Raw genomic sequence first — 22,733 nt, forward strand, 5'->3', positions numbered from 1 at the left:
TTCTACATGCTCATACGATACCTGCATGTGTCTCTCTCCTCTCCTCTCCCACATTTTTAAACATGCTCCTATCTGTCCCTATCTGCCCCTATCTGCCCCTGCGTGTCTTGAACCTGAACCTTATTCTACTTTTTATAACTTTTACCTGTTTGAAATACAGACCCTCTTACCCAACGTCGTCCTTAAAGCTCCAATTGCTTGAAATGTGTTGTATGAAATGTAATATGAAGTTGCCTAATGTAAAACATATCCAGATGGTTGTGCCATTAAAGTGAAATCGAAAGTGTTATGAAGGAGATTTAGGTACATGTTTGGTATTCTCTGTAGATTTCTAAAATGAACACAACTAGTTACGAGCAAGGGTGGATACATTCATAGATTTTACATGACTTTGATGTTTAAATGACTTTGATGCCCCATTCTCAGTGCATGAATTAACATGAATCTCCATATGAGCAAGGTAGGATGCTACAAACAAGCATTATGTGAGAGATGTTTCTACTGTTTGTCTGGCTTCAGTTTGTCTGCAGTTATTTCTAACCAGAAGGTTACGAGGCCTACTCTGTAAACAGGTGGGGTGTGATGCTCTGCTTAAATCATGTTGGTTAGTAGATAAGGTTAGAGCTGCAAATATTCTTTTTATTTTCAATGAATCCTTCTTGACGATAGCCGATGGGCTCAGAGATTGCATTTTGGCAATTATGTTCCACCTCTTTTGTTATCCAGTTCAGACAGTTTACCTGTATTCAACCAAAGCCCGCTCAAACGTGATTGGTCGATACTACTTGGACTACAAACGGAAACCAGATCCAATAACAAAATCTTGTCCTATTGCCGGCAGAGTGCAGATATGTGTTTCTAGATATTAATAAAATGCCAAAAATGCGGCCAAATCTTTATTAAAGTTTACCAAAGCCTAAGAGCCTTTTTTATGTGGTAGTCAAAAAGAGTTTTGAGTTTGAAGATTTGAAATAAAGAAAAGCAAATCTTCCCATTTAAGAGGCTGTAATCAGCAAATTATTGATATTTTTAAGTAATCAATGAATATTTGCATAATTATCACTATTCGATATATATATATATATATATATATATATATATATATATATATATATATATATATATATATATATATATATATATATATATATATATATATATCTATATCAATATTTCTGTATTGGCCACTTTGTCAGTTGGTTTCAACACTACAGACTCAACAGTCCTCTCCTTTGAAACCAGAAAGCCTTAAAACATGTGTGTTTTCTTGTATTTGCAGACGTTGATTCGTACACATTGACCAACATTCGGAAAATAAATCATGTTCGGTATTAGTTCCTCAATTCTCAAAGAAAGAGTCCGGTTGAAGATGTACTGATGACTAGAGTTACAGTCGACTATGTATTGTTTGTTTGTCCCTCCGGGAACAAAGAGGCCCTAATACGGTAGATTTACCGGCAAACAATTACTACACATTGGACTGGAATGGACTTCCTCTTTCTGCTTCCCCTAAGCACACTACTTTCCATGTGGCTTTATCATGCCAAGTTTATAGATACTTCCTTTTTACTTAAGTTGCTTTAAATCGCATGCAAAATGCAGTGGAGGAAATGATATAAATTGAATTGTAATAAAATGTACGCTGAGTTCCCGGTGTTTTTGGTTACATTGTTCAGTGAGTTCATATCAGGTGCTGTGTCGGGTGTACCTGATCAGGTTGTTTCAATGTCACTGCTTCTTGTGTGTGAAATCTTCTTCTAATCCATATCCAACAACAACACACGGATGCTTTTGTGTTTAAAAAAAAGAATTAAATTAAAGAACACAAGGACCAGAATGATTTCCCTTTAGCTTAGACACTAAAGCAATGCCGACTCTCAGCAGTAGCTTTGGGTTTCCATGACGACACGTATAAAGCCGACTTCTGACATTAGTGAAGGCGCAAGAGGGCCTGTGTGTGTGTGTGTGTGTGTGTATGTGTGTGTGCGTGTGTGTGTCAATCAGTCACTGCACCTCAATGCAGCTAGAAGAGGCCATGTCCTTTAACATTTATTCTGAGATAACAGCAGCACACCCCTGTCTATCGCTTAATGCCACTCATAAACACAATTCAGCATTAAAATGAGCTACCTCAGAACTAATAGGGAAACTATTAATTGTACTATTATGTAGTCTTTAACTAAATGGCTCTTATACAATCCAGAACAATACGTTACATCATCTGCTGTAGACAGACTGTGAAGTTGCCAGGCAGGCTGCAGATGAGGAGAGAGGTACGCTGATATGAACAGGGCTATTTTAGTCCTTCAGGTCTTGAGTTAAAGGCACTTTCTGGGTTTAGATGATGATAGCTGTGACAGCAGTGATCACTCCCCCTCTTGAGTGTGCTGAGCACAAACATCTGAATGTTAACTTCCTCTGAAAAATAAGAGCAAGGTAGACAAAAGTAGAATTAACGTTCTTTGTGTCTTTCTCTAACTCTTAGAGGTAGGAGTGTTTTTATGCTTTACACGTTGGCAACATCTTTGGATTTGACCCAGTTTGTGAAGCTAATTTGTATCACCTCTCTTAAACTTGAGCGTTACACAAGATCAGTAAAGTCACACACATTACAGATAAGATGACTTTCTATAGGCTGATAAGCTTGGCTCTTTTACAACAGTGTGCCTCTTCTGACAGAAGCTCATCTTAAAGTTTCCGTCCTTTTAAGTTTGACAATACCATTGTTATATAAAAAGCACCAGGGTTTTATGCAGCTCTGACACTGCTTGGTTGTGGTATAAAAAGGTGAAGCACTGTATACTTAAACTTGTTTCTAGTTTACTTATTAACCTAGTAGATATTGACCATGACTTTTAGCCTTCTCCGCCATAAATTCCACTCCACTTTTTATAGCTCATAAAGATACTTGACTGCAGGGAATAATGTTTCATAACATTTAAGAATAAAGAAGATAAATCACACACATTTAGACCAGATCCTTTGTCATGCTGCCAACATTGCAGTAACCACCTTGAATAATGCTGAAACACAAACGACCCTAAAGTTGCAGGACTCGCACAAACAACAATGACCTGAGACAAGTATTTCTGTAAAATGGGTGAAAGGCAGCCTGAGCCTGTGGTGTTCAATATCCAGTGTCATACGATATGTTTTGTGTGAAAATTGTGTTCGAGAGGAAGCAGGATTTACTGCAGTCTTAAGTCACCTGAGACGCATGCAATTACCTACATGTAACAGAGCGTCCACATTTTGTAATAGTCAAATGTTATTGTAATTAGTACGTTTCGGCTCGTTCTTTGCCTTTGATCCTTTTGGCATCATGACATGTGATTGTGCTGACCAACTAAGGAGTCTTCTCTTATTTGTGTGACTTTTAGCTGCAGGAAGTGCTTTTCTAGAACACACTAAAGTAAACCTCAGCCATCCAACTCAAAAATGGAAATGTTCGCTACACAACATAATAATGCTCTAACAGCAATGGGACCTGCTGCTAACTAGTGGCTGCTGTAGAGTACTACTACTGTTTGAAAGATGCACAGATCATATGTCAGTATTTCCCAACATGACATCATGTGTTGCATACTATTAGTGTGTCATCACAAGTGGCGAACACTCTGAGAAATACACTAACTAATGGGGGGGGGGGGGGGGGGGGGTGGAAGCAGTTAAACTTTTGGTATTAATGAGCTTCTCCTTCTCTTTTTCTTCACTAGTATTGTTTCTGACCGTCACAACAAGAAGATGCCACTGGATGACGATTGCCATGCCTGGAAAAAGAAGACCACAGATGTGAAGGATCAGTATGACTTCAAAGAGATCCTGGGAACGTAAGTGTGTCAGTGCCAGGGGCAAAAAAAACCTTGCGTTTCAGTTTTGTATGATGGCTTTTTCACACCCTGGGAAACATTGCCAGGGATTAATGACACATTTAATGCGTATCTGTTCTCTCAGATCAACGAAAGACGCAACATTTGCATTTGTTTTGTTTCTGATCCCAACACCTTTTGTATGGACAGAATTTTATAAATGAACATGCAAGTGTTTGATTATTGCTGTGTAATTACTGGAGAGACACGTGTTTATTACAGTGTAGCCTGCTGACGAGGTTTTGCAGTCGCTGCTCAAAGTATATTTATGATGGGCTGCTCCTGTCAGTGTCCATAGAGATAAACAGCTTGATGCTTAATTGGACATATTGAGAAATAAATCAATAAAATAAATCAATGCTGAAATCTTTAAACCTCTATAACAATTAAAAATGCAATAGTCAAAGACATTGAGAAAGTCTATACATGCTGGTTAACTATTTCCATGAGATTCCACATTTATGTAGTGACATGATTACAGTACAGTAGAGAGCACCATGACAGATCATGTGACATTTGTATTTGGGTAGACAGGATTATTTGGGAGCGGTCAGTGTATACAGTCTAATGCTAATGAAAACAGTTACTCTGCAGTAGATTTTCATCAGGAGAATAGCACTGTTGTGTATATTTAGGAAGCTTGTCGTGCTAAACCTTTCTTGACACTGTGTAATCAGAGGCACCTTGTTGACTTACCTCTCCGACACAGTGTCCACAAACCAGCAACAAAGCATTACATTTAGAGGTTAATTTTCAGCTCCCCGCATGTAAATTAGACTTGTAGACAGAACATTCGAAACACCTCTTAAGGAAATACAGTTCACAGTGAAACAACACGACTAAATACACAGCGTGATAGATTACCAGAGACGAGTCAACACCTCTGACACTGTATCAACGACTTTACAAAGATAAGAGTTATATTGCTGGGCTGCTGTATTAGAGTACATTAGACTGTACAGGTGTACTTAAAAACTTTACAAAGACATAATAAAGCTGGACCGAACTAATCAACGATAATTTATAAAGCTGGAGTGGCATTTTAACTACATGTAGAAATATACAGATATTTGCAGTGATGTGTTTTACTTGACATCCGTTCCAACCTGAGATTCTGGCTGGGAAGAGCCGTGCCGCTGGCCCACATTTGTTCTACAGTAGAGCCATAAACAAGGTGTATTTTTTTATTAATGTTTGTTCTTCTTCTTCAGGCATCAGTATTTCTTTCCGATTGCCCTGAAAATGTAAAACAGGATGACAATGCCTTAGTGTATGACAGACTTGTTGTAAGACACTGGCAGGTTTAAAGCCCACATCAGCAGTTTTCAGAGAGGGGCATTATACTGTGGAGTACTGTGGGGGTATATTTCTGTTGGATGGGTCTCTTCTATTCTGCTTTTCTCGCTTGGTTTTTGGAGTGCATGATGGCATGGCTACCGCTTGTCATTGGTAGAGCCGAAGCTCATTTGCTGCATTTCTCAAGCCCTACTTATATGGCTGTCTTTTCTATATTTATGCAAGATAGCAGGAACATAATTCTTGTAGCTATACAGTACAACTGTACAAACCCAAAGGTAATTTGACACTCACAACAATAGAGCAAATTCCATAACCAAGACAGGACCATTTCTGTCCTCTTGATCCCTCCTGGGGTTGACTTAGTCCTCCTGTCTAAATGGTCCTGCTATCCATCCCACAGGGAAGCGTTTGCCCAGTATTTCCTAAATTGGCAGATGAAATTTGGACCTTAGTTTGCTCTCGAAGAACAAATTGCTCTGAGAGTGCAAGTGTTACTTTAAATACTACTGCTCTTTGTTTTATCACTCATTAATCATGGGTGCTGAGTGTCATAAGACAGGATGTTTATCCAAGGTGTCTCACTTGATGCACCATTTACAGTACATACACCCATATCCTTGTTAGTCCAGGATTACGTTGTGTGAACACAAACTCAATCCAAGATTAAATCTAAGTGTGCTTTGGGAGTTTATGATGCCAACCGTAGTATATTTAGTCACTGATGTACAGAGGGTAGATCAAATATTGTAAGCATCTCATTAAAAGGACTGAAGTAATTTTACCACAGTTACATTGCTAAAAAGGTCTGTCAGAGGAACTTGCGGTCTTTCCTGTCTAAAACGGATCCGAGTCATGAGCAGATTTTTCACTTTGGTTAACAGTGAGATGTAGGACATTTGTGTTGCATTCATGTGGTGTCGGAATAATCTTAAAAAAGAGTTCTCAACTGGGTAAATTTGCGTGAACTGCCCCCTCAAGTTGGAACAACAATTCGCTAACCGATATCAACATGTTGTTTAAAGACTCTGAGCAATAAGACACAACATATGTTCATTGTGTCGTCCATGTTGTTTCCACATTACCACCTAAAACTCATGAACACACCAAAGTCGGAAGAGCGGTTTCTCATATCGGGAAATGGGACCATCCGAGCAACACATGAATGCACCATTGGCCTTGGCAGAGTTCTGCACTCTGCAAGCCATTCTAGTTTTTTAAGATTTAAAGGAACAGACACAATTTGTGACAGGGTACATAAACACTGCATTAGAAACAGTGACAGTGGGCCTCAGTTCAAAGAACTTAATAAGGATAATTGAAATGTAGACTGACAATGTTCCAAGAGAAAGTTTGATACATGAAATGTTTAGATTGTTTTGCTAGCCCCCAATGTCAGTGTACATATACTGTATACAGGTAAATATATACAAACCGTTGTACAGGCACAACTGATGGGTGCATACGTGAAAATGTTTTCCAGTCCTCCACCTGCCCCCAGTTTTGTGGTGAGCTTGTTTATGGAGAGATCAGCAGCTCACCGCATCACTCAGCTGTGCGCCACATTCATTTGCCGTTGCTGAATTGTTGTCTTGGTAACAACAGGAGACACTTTCCATAATGGACTCAAACAGTCACTATGGAAACAAAGTTTTTGATTTGCTATTAATAATCCTCTAACGGGTGCATATGTGTGCATTGTGCAAGAGATGAACTCGCTCTCTCTTTTACAGGAAAACACAGAAGAAATGACATTTCTCTAAAGATGTGCTCGTGTTTCTGCAGCCTCCCTCCCTGATATTTTGACCATGAAGGAGATACAGTATGTTGTAGGTGCTACAAGTCTCCTCATCACTGTTCATCATGTCTCAGACATAAAAGCCCATCGACGTATCTGTATATAATAACTTACAATATATTTAAAAACAGTATTATGTATACTTTAAAAGGTATTCTTTATTGCAAATCAGTAAACATTATAAAGAAAGAGTGAGCATATGAAATGCTTTCTATTACTTGTCACCTATAAAGTATAACATTGATTATCTTGTTTCTATGTTGAGATGTAATACATACATTTTCATGTGACACAATCACAAGTAAATTGCTGTCGCATTTGATTATTTCTTTCAAATGTCTTTTGTGACACAAGTAGTAATGAAACGGGCACTTTAAACCAGATACGGGTTTATCGTGTGACTCCCCAGCTGCTGCCACATGTTTTTGTAATCAAAACAGATGGGAATTAATAATGCACACGCTGTCACTGCAATCAACTCAAATCCTCTTTTGCCTTCCTTCTTTTCTAATTTCTCTTACTTAATGTTAATCTATCCCCCCCTCCCCCTCTCTCTTTCTGTTTGTGTCTATCTCTGTTCAACCAAGCCCAAACCCACATCCCTGCTGTCACAAACCCAGCTCCATTTTGGCTTTCCATCCCTGTCACCTGCTCTCTAGCTGTTTCCTGGTTTCACACTGTGTTCGCTGTGGAACAGGGATCCCATTGTGACCTGCCTCCCTTTGATTTTCAGCTGAAATTAAAGCTTTCATTATACAGGGATCAGGACACGCATAATCCCAAAACATTGATCCTTTCCAGAGTTATTGTCAATATTGCTATAGTTCAGTCAAATAACAATCTACACTTAAATTATTGTTCATAAAACTAAAAACTGTGAAACACCTTTTTATATCATGACACACACACACACACACACACACACACACACACACACACACACACACACACACACACACACACACCCATCCTTTCAGACCTTCTTGCTTGGACTGTTTAGATTCCTATTCCTATGTAAGCTTTTAGTATTTGTATCGTCTCATCTATGTCTTGCTTCTAAAACCAGTTGCTCCTCAGGGACAAATATAAGTTGAAAGTTGACATTGATTCCCTTGGCTTTATTTCAAATATTGACTAACCCTGCACTCTCAGGCATACGTCATGTTGTTCAGTATGTCATCATTCAAACCTGACAACTTATAGATTCACAGGTCACGTATTTGGAAAATTAAAATAGATTTTTTTCTGCAACTCCATTATATGAAATCAAAAACAATCTTTTAGCAGTGCACCAATTCTACTTTCATTTCCATCTCTGACAACCAGCTCACAGGTCTATGACAGATGTAGTCATTAGGAATAAATATGATTCTGAATCTGTGTGTCCTGTAATATTGATATACTGTAGAATACATTATTATAAAGATTGCTAAATTCAATACAGCAGCTCTGTGTTTTGTTGTTTTTTTATTTCTTTTTATTTCAACGTTCCCACACTCAGCCTCCAGCTTTCGCAGTTTCTCTACTGATGACAAACTGTTGCCTTTTCTGACATTTGAATGAATGCCGAGAGCGGCGAGGGGAAATTCTTGGCATTTTCAGCCCAGAATACATTGCAAATGGACGCACTGGGTTTGGGAGGAAGTGGAGGGTAGGGGAGCATGATGTAATCATCTAAAAATCGTTAGGGCTGATGGATTGGCCCTCGCCTGTTTCTGTCACTCATGTCGAACGGTGACCCAGTCGTCCCCAGCCCTCGCTGGCCACAATTGATTTGGGAAGAGTCGTGTGTGAACGTGTGGGTGAGGGAGAGACAACACTTTTAGTTCTAGTTGTTTGTCTTTGCGCATATGTTTGTAATTGATGGTTTGTAGTTGTTCTGGAAGTCTTTCCTGTCTTCTTGATGACCTTTGCCTCCAGCTCTCTAAATGAACACTTAGCACCCGTCCATCACACATTTTCTCTTTCTACCAAACAGGGAGCCCTCTTGCCCACAAGCGGACAGAAAATCTCTCATTAAAACCTTTCTCAGGCATTTTTTGTGAGTGAGCTGTTCTTTGTCATTTTGTTTCTTTCCTTTAGTGCTTCATAGTTTCATTCGACACGTTTGCTGATGTTTACAATCTTCCATCCAGAATCCACTCACAGTTTTGTTGTTTTGTGATTCACAAATTATTGTTGGGCTGGGACATAATCTGGTAGTCGAAAGAGGAACCTTTTGCTCCAGTTGTGCCCGGTCACACTCGTGCCTCTCGGCTACATTACACAGGTTTTAACGCTCATTTACCACTCGGGCTGAGGGCTCTCTGCTTCTGAGTGGAAAGGTTCAATAACTCGACACTCATTAGGGTGTGTGTGTGTTGTGTGTGTGTGTTTGTGTGTGTGTCTGCATGCACAAGTGTTTGGTGTGTGCATTTGTGAAAGACTCTAAATTGTGTGACAAGAGGTGAGGCTTTGACTCTTCCTTAATGTCAAACGCACTTTAATTAAATTATGACATTAAAAAATAATGCAGCTTCTGTATGTAATGTACCAAAAGTTTATTCATTTATTTGTTGGAAATATTCAACGCACACATTGGTTCCTTAATACAGAGAGGTCTGAGTATTTATGTCTATGAAGCTGATGTTTCATGAAATACTGCACAAACAGCCAGGTGAGAGATGTTACCATTAATAAACAAGAGACTTCTGTATCTGACTCATTTTAGTCAGGGGGCCACGTCAACCCAAAGGTAGAGGACATTATATACTAGGGCTGCACAATATTGGGAAAAACAGATATTTTATTGATTATCGATTATTATTTTATTCTGCAATATATATTGCGATATGAAAAAACAGGTATTTTCACCAGATGACGACCTGTTTGTGGTCAACATCATGCTTTTTGTAGCCAAATTGTCAATTAAATCTTCTCTTTTCTGTGTTTTTCTCCTGTTTCTCGCTTATTTATAGGTTGTGGATGACGACTGTAGCGGGGCCTGCTCTGGTTATTTGATAAATTAAACAACAATAATTGCTGTGCATGCAGAGCCTGAATGCCACTTACTAGCAACAATCTCTTCTTGTACATTAGTCATGGAAAATGAGATGCGTTGCCTTGCTTAAAATTGCACATCCTGCGATTTGACTATTCATACAGTATGAATATTGTCCTTTCAGAACTTAGTTATGCCATATTTAAACAGAAGCAGACCAAAATGGTATTTGATATTTACAGACAAATCACCCACAAAGAAAAATGTACATTGTGTTGTGCATTCTTCAATCACACCAATAACATATTGCAACATATTACTGTATCTATTGCCTGATACCAATAAGATATACCTGAATGTTACTTTACACAATGACTCTGAATCGCTATTATTAAACTTAATTGCTTCATTGCTCTGATGTCTTATCTTCCTGATTTCCAGATAGAGAGTAGGCAAAGAAGCCTGTGAGCACCCGTCCATCTGTCACCAGACTCTAATGTCAGCGTTGAGGTGCAGACAAGACGAGGAGCCCAGAAATGAGGCTTGAGGGATTTTTAGCCCAGACCAACTTTTACTGTGTACTATTTTTGTTTCTCCTTTATTATTCAGCGTTTGTGGGTCAGAATCAAATGAAACCAAATGACGATTAACAAAGTAGTATCTCCAACAAAAGGAAACGGCCACCTTTCTAGAGCAGATGAGTCTCCCAGCATGAGAGCTGTCCCACTTCATCTATTTTTCATCACTGTCTCTCTCCATGCTTTGCTTTTTCTGGCCGTCTTAACTCTTCCCTTTTCCATAATTTATATAATTTATATTATATATATATATATATATATATATGTTTCATATTTATCCCATTGTATTCCCGTCTTAGCACAATTTCACTCGTCTTCCCTTAATCATGTTTCTCTACAAGGGTATCACACATGCACACCAATGGCCTTTCTAGAAAAGAGGGAATTACTTTTCTTTTCCTTGCTTAGCTTCTCTTTTGTTAAAAGGTTTGATTGTGTCTAAGCTGTAGGATGAGATAGAGCTAAGACCTTCCTTCATCAAAGGGGAGGAGGCAAACACAGTGCCCTGCTCCTGAACTGGACCTCGAAGCACATGCAGGACAATATGTTTCTGTATCTGCCCTTGTAATTCTGTCTCAGCCGCCATATAGGAGGTATGAGTAAAGCTTGTGGCATGCTCTCACTTAATCTGTCTTCTCCTCTCCTCTGTCTCATCTTTTTTGATTCAGTACTCAGACATTATTTGTGCTCCTGGTCACCTAAGTTATCAACCATAGAAAGATACATTACAAGAACATAAAATCAAGTTGGCCACTGATTCTTTCTGAGACTGTATCACATTCATTCTGACACTCTTCATAGCAATAACAGTTTAACCTTTATTCTGACAAATGACAACTTGGAACAATTCCTAACCCAATCCTGAAAATCCATCCCTGCTTATGGCACCATCAGCCCTTCAGCCCTGCCCTGACCTAATTCGAACAGAAGCCTGCGTCTCAGCACGGCACAGCTCAGCATGGCATAGCCTGCAGTTCCTGGAATACACGCACACAAACACACATGCATTTATGCACACTGTCTGGCCCACTTATACATCTCCATCTGCTCACAGCAATATATCCCTCTAACAATTTGAAGTACTCTTGCAGACTTGTCATGTACATCTTCCCACAGTCTTTTGCAGTTGGTATAATCCCTTATTGCCCATATTCTCCTCATTACAAACTGTCCACATATCAGCAAACTGCCTTGAGAAGTCTTTCCTTGTGCTTTTTATCTCTGGTCCTAGAAATCCTTAGGGAAACAAGTTCTTGGCTTTGCGGCTTAATTACAATCCAATATACCATTCGGATAGGGATATCTTTTTTTTTTCATGTCTGTGTTTCAAAGCAATTCTTTCCAGTAAGTGGACTTCAAACAGTGGAAAGTTGGATCTATTCTTCTCGTACATGAAGAATAAAGCACTTGGAAGTTGCCTGTATTGAGCCACTAAATGGCTAATGTGTGAGCACACAATTGCCTGCATCCACCACAGAGCAACATTATCCACCCGTCTGAGTCGAGTTTCTGGCTGCCTGACAGATTTAAAGTCTGACATTTGCTCTAATTTTAGCTCCATTTTAGTCTCCTAAGCAAAATATTTGTGTTTAGCGCGCTAGATATTCATCATTCTTTAGCAGCTACTTGCTAAATTGGTCTGTCTTTGGTGTCAGATCAGAGCTGTTTTGCTTAAAAGAGTGTCTGCTGCTGGAAACTGTATTGTTGAGAGCTTTGAGACTGAACTAGTAAATGCACAGTCCATAAAGCCAACATTAATGAGGTAAATCTGTGGAGAGATTATTATGTCGGGATTATAATTATCTGTGTGCGAGAGCTTCTGTAGTTACTACTAAAACTGTTCAACACAAGTTCTGGGAACTTTCCTGAGTGATCAGGATACTGCAAATGTGATTTAGCAATGTATAAGATCCTGTCACACTAAAGTGTACGTCAGACACGGGCCATTATACATTGTTATGTATATCAAGATTAACATTTTGAATTTTACATATTTACAAATGTGAAACACTATAACGTGAACATGTGTGTTGTTATTGGTGCATGGTATCTGATGAACACACCAGATGTAAATTGTTAGTCATGCTCACATTCAGATTCAGGGGTTGGTTGGGAAGAGTCTGAGGAATAGTGGACAACCAGTGTCACTGTCGCCATCGACATACTCGTCACTGGAACTTATGAAAGTACACAATATTTATATTTCTGAATATGGTCTTGATATTTTCTCTTGGTGAGCCATAGTGTGCAGTGCACTGAGGCCTTCAGCCAAAGGCCACAGTTACTGGCAGTGAGTCAAACATCCCAGCACCATGGCAACACTCATATTAAGGGATTATTAAAATGAAAGTAAGCAAAACACAACGGTACCAGCAGATTATATTTGTATCAGTACAAAGTAGACTAAATATATCCTCAATTTTTTTTTATCACAATTGCGATATTTGGGGGTACAAGTATTCATCCAGAAACATTTTCAGTTCATCACACAACCAAAGCAATGATCACCAGCACACGTGTGACTTTACACAGAGGGAAGTGCTTCCCTACCAGTGGCTGGAGTTTTGGCATGATAATTATGGCCCACCAGGCACTGTTCAGTGTTCAGTGTTATATTTTTCTCAATAAATTAAAAATAAATAACATTTCTTGTGTCCCGCACTGTGCTAATAAAAATACCTAACCATGACCCCCAAATCACAGGATATGTATTAATAATTAGACTAAATGATAAACAGTTACAATGAGTAGATGCACAGTAGAAAAGTGTTTGGTTAGATGCATTAGCTGATTATTGTTTTTGCTCTTAAAATCACCCTTCCATATTTTTCAGTAATCTATCTAGAATTGAAATGTCTCTATATATATTAAATCTAGTTCATAGTGCAACACTAAGTTGTTATACATTGTGTTAATTCTCAGATAAGAAGAGCGATTGTAGTTTGGTTGTAGATCTTTGTGCTTTGACAGCCCACAGAGCAAATATGGTCTTTTTACGTTTCAGGGCCAGAATCACAGTTGGGTTTCTTTTCGATCTGATTGGACCAGATGGTCCTTCCCTATGTCTCTCTGACCTTTCCTCCGTTACCGTTTTGTCATCTGCTGCATACCTTCTTGACCAACTTCTCAGCAAGACAGATGGCACAATTGATTGGAGTTAGAGAAATGCGGTTTATATAACAAAAAGAAACATGGCAGATCGTCAAGGAAGCTCCGTATTCTCAAAACAGCAAAGTATACGAGGAAAGCTTCCTTGTTTGTTTTATATATCTGCACAGACACCTATGTAACACAGCAGATGGTAACAAAAGCGTTTTCTTAAAAAGAGAAGAGACTGAGAAAATGATAGTAACAGCAAACAGAGTCTTGCTTGGCAGAAAGACAATGCAGATTGTGTTTGTCTTGATTGCATGTAAAGATTTGTCAGTAATAGTCTTTGTTGATGTTATCTATGGAAATCCTCAGAGCTCGTCTGGTTTTCTCTGTGGACGTAACCACTGCCTCTTGTAATGGTCTGCTAGTGACATGTTTGCATCTCATGTTATGAGCCTGTGTGTTTGTTCTATAAGAGTGAGCTCAACTGCGTGCATGATGGCATGTGAGATCCTAATTCCTTGGTTTTTAATTCTTTTGAGGCACCGAGTGAGGCATCGTGGGATACCCACACTTAAAAAGGTTTTCTTGTAGCGACCAAAACTAAGCAACGGCACGTCTGTATTTTAAGCAAGCAGCTTAAAAAAAAGCTGAGTGAATTAACTATGCTAATATTTGAGAATTTTGACTAAAAAGGCTGCTTCTTGTCCACTGTTTGTGCAGGATACATACAGGATTTGTGCACAATAATGTAAATATTTACTCTGTTTGAGGCTCCAGAAATGTACATTTTGTTGCTGCCCGTCTATATTTAAACTCTTGTGTAACGTATTTGCGCAGTGAGTTTCAGAGAACACGCCCTACTGTTTGGATAGTGGCAGTAAGCGTGTCTTTATCAAGGGTTTAGTGGCTAATAGGTGTGTGTGTGTGTGTGTGTGTGTGTGTGTGTGTGTGTGTGTGTGTGTGTGTGTGTGTGTGTGTGTGTGTGGTCTCATGGTGGTGATAAGAATGTCCTGTTAGGAACAGGAACAGCTCAGTAAACACAGTTGTTTACTTTATAATCTAGTTGAAACCTCCGCCAAGATTAAGCTCTCAGCAAACTAACCACTCTACTCAGCACCCATCAAATATTCATCACAAATATTGCCGTTCATATTTTCTGGGCCTGCACTGCGTCAGTGGCAGGGTAAAAACGGACTTTTAAGCTTTTAACTGACTACTAGAAGCAGAAGGTCTTTTTTGCCCTAATTATCGAAGGTGAGTGTAATGTCTGCCCCACAGCTGGACACAGATATTTTATACTGCTCCCCTTTGTGGCTCTCCACATTATAGTCTGTAGAAAGGTACTTGGATGAGAGAGCCAATTAGAGACAGGACAGGGCTTAAGTGTGGAGTGTTTTTCCCTCATGTAAACTTTTCAACAGTGTCTTTGTTGTAACATCTCAGCATTTCTATCAAACATAAAACCTGAGCATGATTCTATTCTCCTCCTGCTCATCTCCCTCCTCTTCATCAGTGCTAATGAAAATCTTTCTAATCTCAGCATTAATAACTTGGATTATACAACAGTGAGTTGTTATTGTAAGCAAGTGGTATTGGCAGTAGAACTCACCAGACCACAGCCAGCCAATAGCTATATATAATTATTGCTATCTTGCCCAGACTAAACGCCATCATTGGCAGAAAATGCCTTGTTTTATGAAATGTGCCGCTCGGTCCACAATATGCAGAATTCACTTCTTTTGAACGTTTTTGTGTTAGAGATCGTTGCCCAGCCAACACAATGACAATGTTACCCTGCAGTTCACTGACATTCACAAAGAAGGAAGTATTTGTTTTACTCTGTACCATCTGTACCGTATTGTTTTGTATTTTATTGTTTGTATGAAATCGAGTTCTACTCAATGTGGAACTTTGCTGCCTTCTCGGTCAGGTCATCATTGAAAAAGAGATTTTTATCTTAATTAATTAATAAAATGAAAATAAAAAACAATTCTTTAAGTAATACTGTAATTGAAAAGGGAAAACATGCTGCAGTGTGCCAGTACTTCACAAAACTGGAAAGGGTTTGCATGCAAACAACCAGTCAATGGGACGATCCATAGTCCAAAGACGCATTAGTGTTCCCAATGTTTGTGTGAACCATTGTGTGACACGTCCCCAGAGCCCCTCGGTGGGAGTATGGAGAATGTCAACTAAATCCTCCAGATGCTACAGAGGAATGTGCAGCTCTGACAACCTCTTCCACACAGCTGGATTTATGCCAAAGCTAATGGCCTTGCTGTGGCAGTTTTACATTCTTGTTGAGATATGACCACAAGGCTTCACTCCCAGGATAATTGTTACTTTGATCAGGAAATGGGTTCATTGTTCTGTTAGCGTTGAGGTTAATAACACTGCAGAAGTTGTATGTGAGTCACTCTGGATAAAGTATGTTAAGGAACCAGAGATTAAATATAAACGGTAAATTAGATGTAGTAGTTAATTACATACTAGTAGTAATTACTACTTGTGTACTACTAGTGTACCTTTTGCTATATATTTCATACTTTGTACGTGTTTTCCTTTATTTCCTATTTACACTTGGCTTGAGTTTTCAATCTTGGAGTTGGGACCCCTTGTGGGATCTCTTGATATGCGGCTGCAGTACGAGAAACCTTTGAGAACCCCACAATGATTCAATAGAGCAAGAAATTACAAAATTAAAGTCTAAATGTATGCACATTGAAAATAGAATCACCAAAATCCCCCTCAGTTATAAGGTTCAATGATCAATGTAAATACAGTGGTAAATAAGTCAGAAAGCGAATGCTGTGTACTTAGAAAATAAACACTTATGGGTGGTGACAGCCTCGTGGTCTAGTGGTTTGACTTCCAAATGGTTGTGAGTTCAATACCAAGGCTGCCACAGGAGGACTGTCCCTGTAGTCACTGTAAGTCGTTCTGGATAAGAGCGTCTGCTAAATGTAAAAATATAACTTATTTCCTGTTAAAGCACCCATGTTGTCTGCCTGAGGAGAAGGGACCAGTTCATGTTGAGGAGATTCTTCTTTGTTTTTCATTTTGAAAATGTAATTATAAACATGAGTTATAGAGAAGTTGTGGTATATACTGTAGGTCATGCACTTTCACAGTGGCATGGAAGAACCACACAGTCCTTCCTTGTTTTTAAAGCCAATAAAGTATCTACAAACTTAGTGACCGAATGATTATGGTTCCTCTCTGCCCACACATATGTGGCCAAAGAGATACTGTAAGACAGCTGACATTCGCACACACACATTTTGGCAGCACAGATAGTATACTGATTAGATAATAACCTGTTTCAAAACAAACACATATTTGTCCACCATAAGTAGATTTAGCTAGAACGACTGGGGAATGAAAATATAAGAAGAAGTACAGTATGTGTAAGACCTGATGTTGCTTTCTTCAGATGAGGTTTGACTGGTCTACGCTATTGCCTGACACTTCGGCTATTTTTTAGCAGTTAAATAGTGACAAAGAGCGCAGTTATTTAGTACACTTTGCATCATAGCCAGGGATGTAACAACACCTCAGTTCTTTACATGTATCTACAAAGTGCAGCACATTCATTTCACAAGGCTTAACTGTGAATCAATAAAGTCAAAAAGATTTGACGTGGCCAACTCTGCAATCAAACAGTCTTTGAGTTTTCTGGTGATGTGAACGCCTGCAAGGCGCACGTGAGAATCTGTCCCGTCTCTACTGTACAATCCTTCCCATATTACGTGAACGCAGCATAAGGTCTTTGTTTGTAGGACACACAGATGTTTTGCACCAAGACTAATTACTGGAATGCATATATATATATATATATATCACACACACACACACACACACACACACACACACACACACACACACCCCCATCCTTTCAGACCTTCTTGCGTGGACTGTTTAGATTTAGACACACACACACCTGCGTGTTCCCTATTCTCTGAGTATGCGGATCCCATGTGCTCTTCCTCTTTAATTATTGAAGTAACATTTAAAATGTTTAGTATCCATTAATGTACCACATAGACGATCGTAACTACAGAAAATCAACATTTTCAGTAATCTGCAACGATTAGTCATCTAATGGATAAATTGATTGACAGAAAAAGAACTGCCTACTATTTTGATAATGGATTAATCATTAAAGGAATGTTCCATGCAAAACTGTTCCTGCTTTTCTCTGTTTAATATCATATTAAACTGAAAATCTTTGGGTTTTGCATCAATAATAAAGACATCACCTTGGACTTTGATGAATCAAGAAAATAATCTGCATATTAATAGATAATGAAAATAATCGTTAGTTGCAGCACTTATCACAAGTCATCACAAGACCATCTGAAGTGATTGTGTGTTATTATAACCAGCACACTGCAGACACGATGTCATCTATTCCCCCCGGTACTTTATACACGTCATAAATCTGAGACTACTCCCACTGCAGAACTTATTTAACATAAAATTAATTGCATGGAGAAATATGTTCGTCACACAAAAACATTGTGTTTGAAAATAAAAATGAATGCTAGTTTGAGGTCTGGTGCTTTACTTTGTTTTCCATTATTGATTTTAGTTGGCATGGAGACACATGTAGAGAAAAGGAGAAAGAAATGTAGTTGTTTATAGTAGAAGGCGTCAGGGCCGACCTGGTGGCTGCGCATACTTCAGCATGTCACAACCCATATCTTTACACAAGTGACAACACACAGTACTAGATGTTTAAATACACGTTAAAATGCCTGCGAAGTGACAGCTTTACGCTGAAATTACACAATGAATGGAGTTAGCTGCTTTGTTATCTTATGGTTATTTTGTCTGAACCTCGCAGCGGTGATCCACACACACTTCATATAAAGCACTGAACTAAACCGACACGTCTTCAGAATCAGAATTTGGTTTATTGCCCTGCAGGTTTTCACAGACAAGGAATTTGCTTTGGTGTGTAATGGTGCAAACATAAACGCAGTAGGAGAAATTAAAAATAAGAGCAAATACAGAATTTTAACACTTTAAATGTTATTAAAAACTTTTATAAAATAAAAATTGTGTACAAGAAATATAAATATAGAAAAAAGAATGTACAGAATGTAATGAAAAATATGTGCAGTATATCTTATTATTATTATTATTATTATTATTATTATTATTATTATTATTATTATTATTATTATAACTTTATCAGTAAAGCATGTTGAATGAAAATGAAAGAAAGAAAGATACCTGATACCTACAGAGCTGCAACCCATTAGTCAACTAATCGATTAGTCAATTGAAAATAATCTGCAACTATTTTGATTCTCAATTAATGGTTGAAGTAATTTTTTATGCCGAAACTGCAGAAAATCTGGAGATTTCCTGATCTTGTCGTATTAAATGGAATATCTTTGGGGTTTGGACTGGCAAAGCAAGACATTTAAAGACATCACCTTTGACTTTGAGAAACTGGGATGGACATTTTTTAACCATTTCCGGACATTTTTTTTATACCAAACGATTAATCAATAAAATAATGGGCAGATTAATCGATGACGAAAAGCAGCCCTAGTGACCATACAGCATGTTCCACTGAATGATATCATGGCCATCACATTGATTGATGGGCATCACATGAGTGAAGCTTTAAATTAAAAACATTTTTAGCAGTTGTCACCACGACAAACGTCAGTGTTTGTTATTGGTGTTTCCAAATCATCCCACCAAGTTGTCCCCTCTCCAAAACTTGACTCATCAGAAACCCAAAGACTTTAGAATGAGGCTGAAGTTAAAAATAAACACAATCTGGCATCAGCAGGCTAGAATTTCTACCAGCACTTAGATGTAAGTGGCCAAGTTATCACGAACGTTTGGACAATTTAACATCAAAGCAGGAGTTTCCTTTTTTCTTTTACTCCACAATGTCACAGATGCATGTGAAGAGCTTGACCTAAACACCGGAAGATGAATGGACTGAGGTCGGACAAGCTGACATGTGTGTTTGTGTTTCAGGGGAGCTTTCTCTGAGGTGGTCCTGGCTGAAGAGAAGAGGACTCAGAAATTGGTGGCTATCAAGTGTATCCCCAAGAAGGCTTTAGAGGGGAAGGAAAACAGCATCGAGAATGAGATAGCAGTCCTGCACAAGTAAGTGGACTTTGAAGAAATAGCAATAATAGCCCCTATGTTTCTTTATTAATAAATACAACAGGTTGTATGATGTGTATATGTGTTTATATGTTTATAAAACACAAACCTTTAGCAATGTGCCGCATTAGCCTGCATCTGAAATACGAGCCACACAGTTAAAGATGGTAAATTCGTCATCATTGTATCTCCATTACTGCGTCATGTAAGCTGTATCACATTACTAGATATCATATACTATGTTTTATATGATATATGCTGTAGCATATTGAACTTTCGATCTCTGTAAAACTTGGTTCCATATGTTAGGGGTGGTGATGGCCTAGTGGTCTAGTGGTACAGCTTCCAAATACAACACCAGATGGTTGTGAGTTCAATACCAGGGCTGCCATTGAGCAAGGCCCTTAACCATGAGTTGCTCCAGTTTCCAATGTCTGCTAAATAACCTGTAATGTAATAAAGTAGAACATTCAGCAACAGCTTGTATATCCTGGTTAATCTGGAAAAACCACAGTGTGAAGTGCTTATTCATTGGAACTAGTTATTTCCTGTTCAAACATGTGGTTTAACCTGACCAGCAGTTTGATCAAAGATACTGGAGATGTTTTTTTTATGTGGAATTTTTCAAAGCTGTGACCATCATTATGTTTAAAACAATATTGTTCACCTCCATTGTATTGGAGGGACAAAATGTTGAAGTTTTTCGTAATTTGGGTGAAACGTCCGTTTAACTTAAGCCCACAATAAAAACAATACGGGCAACTGATTTAGTATAATTACCTTTAAGATCACAGTGCAATTGTTTTATTTATTCTTTCTTTTTTTCTAGATTCATCGTGTTGCAAATAGAAGTGTTTTTTTGTAATACAGAGTCATATGCCCAGGTGCGCTAACACCTACAAAAAGCACCACACATGATTCCTCTTCACGCAGCTCTGCACATGTTTTCTCTCTGCCTGCGCACGAGATAAACTGTACTGTTTTTTATTTCTAAAGACAAAGTGGTGCTGTCCAAACGCACTCCTCTTCAGATGTGGGGAATTACAGGCCATGGTGAAAATGGCTGATCTACATCGGGTCCCAAGTTATTTTTAGAGCTCTTGTTGCCTGGGTTACAGGAGACACAACTCTCGCCAATATACAGCGATGATCCCTCCTGAGGTGAGCTGGAGGAATGAGAGTGGTGGGAGTTAGTAAGCAGCTATAATTTTGACAAATGGCAGTAAACTGAGGTGAACTTGGCCTCAAAATCATGGTTGACTTGCTTTTGTCTGAAGTTTGTGTGGACTCATACAGAGGCTTCATTACTCATTTTAACACGTCATCCTCACCTCCCCCTCGGTACTCAGAGCATGGGGACGGGTCTGACTGAGTAGTACTTCTTTAAAGCTCCATTAATGAATATTTTTTATATTAACAATGGATGAAATGACTACATGTAATGTGAAAGGCGTGACTCATAGTGATGAACCCACAGAGGTGTATCAGTCACCCTCAGCGCTGCAGTCTTTCAGATCATCGATGCGGTTGTGTGCTTTGCCATGTTGCTGTTTAGATTCCCTCACCGCTCCCATCGTTCTTATTTCCAGCAGCATTTAGAAGTTGAGATATTTTCTGATTCTTTGAGTAGGTGTAATTGTAAACATAACGAGTTTAATATCTTAACATTTTCTTTGGTTTGCAAGGTCATGAAATCATGAAATTGAAAATATATTTCCTTGTTCAGTCCATTTAAAGGTGTAATCTCAGCAGGTTGTTTGAATACAACAGCTAAAGACAACTGACCATCAGTCCAAAGTACAACACTAAACAATGTACGATCACATATAATGGAATTCACTGTCTACTCCCCACCACACTGAAGATTTACAGGGAAGTAAACCTCTAGTTCTTGTTTACCACGGGAGTCTGTTGCCACACAAACATGTGTTTAAGTAATAAACATGTTGAGACTGAAAGGGTTGCAGAACTTCCTGTGATGAGCTAAACCTGTTGCTTGACTTTTCTTTCATGACTCTTGTTAGGTCTCCCGCTGTAACTTATTGGTGTTTATTCAACCTGTGTAAAGCACTTGTGACAGGATTCTGTCCCGGTATGTGTTGGCGCAGATGTACAACCAGATCAGTCAATTCATCTCTGTTCAGATTGCTGTTTGTTAAATGGCCACCTGACCTAATGGTAGTTTGATATACAGCTAATGTAGCTATCTGATATCATCACATTGGTTTGTTGGCTGTTACTCCTCTTCCCATTTTAGACCAAATATTTACTCAAACACAGACGTGTGCAAACACAGTGACTAATCTCACTGTCATTTGTAGCCGTGCCAATCAGAGGAGTTGCTGTGAAGTTGCTGTGGAGGCTCTGTTGAAACTCTGAAAAGACTTATGAACATGGCTGTATACCATGCCTGAAGCAAGTGTCATCAATCATCAAAATCATCAGTTATTAAAAAAACAACTAGAGTGTGTTAACCTGTTTATATTTTAGTTGTAGTAGTTTGGCATATTTATTGTATTATAAGTCGTAGGTCATTCTTTATATTGTGTATTGTATTCTACAGCTAGATATATCTCTATTCTTTACTCCTGTGTAAGTCAGTCAGTCAAACTGCTGAAACTCTGAGAGCCGGTCTCTGCTATCTTATCCTCTTCATGTGGAGCTTAGCTATCTGTGTGTTACTGTGGCCCTGGTGGTTGTACGTTCCGTGTAACGTTATGTTTTGATAGTTTGGGTCTGGGCAGTGGAGACGAGGTAACGACTCGTGTTTTTGCTTTGTCCTCCGATGAAATAGTAAAGCCTGCTGGTGCTCCAGCAGGTTGGATTCGGCCGGCGTATATCCCAGCACGGGTAGTAACAGCGGGCTGATGGAGCGCAGGGTCTAACCTGTGTAATGACACCAACAGAGAGTTTGACCATCCGATGGGGAGTCGGCTAAATTAGTGCTATCTGATGACTGCTAACGGAAGATCCGTCCGTCT

General features: G+C 38.8%; 1 protein-coding gene across 2 annotated transcripts in view; it reads left to right on the forward strand.

The window, feature by feature from the left end:
• Positions 1–22,733, forward strand: part of camk1b (calcium/calmodulin-dependent protein kinase Ib) — a 35,117-nt gene that overhangs the window by 2,338 nt on the left and 10,046 nt on the right. For both annotated transcript variants that reach the window (XM_029431601.1, XM_029431600.1), the window contains 2 exons: positions 3,717–3,830; positions 19,621–19,752. In XM_029431601.1, the coding sequence (XP_029287461.1) occupies positions 3,745–3,830; positions 19,621–19,752 (218 nt within the window). In that variant the 5' untranslated portion in view covers positions 3,717–3,744. The remainder of the gene's footprint in view (positions 1–3,716; positions 3,831–19,620; positions 19,753–22,733) is intronic.

The sequence above is a fragment of the Cottoperca gobio genome, chromosome 5 (genome assembly GCF_900634415.1).
Source record: "Cottoperca gobio chromosome 5, fCotGob3.1, whole genome shotgun sequence".
NCBI classification, from domain to species: Eukaryota; Metazoa; Chordata; class Actinopteri; order Perciformes; family Bovichtidae; genus Cottoperca; species Cottoperca gobio.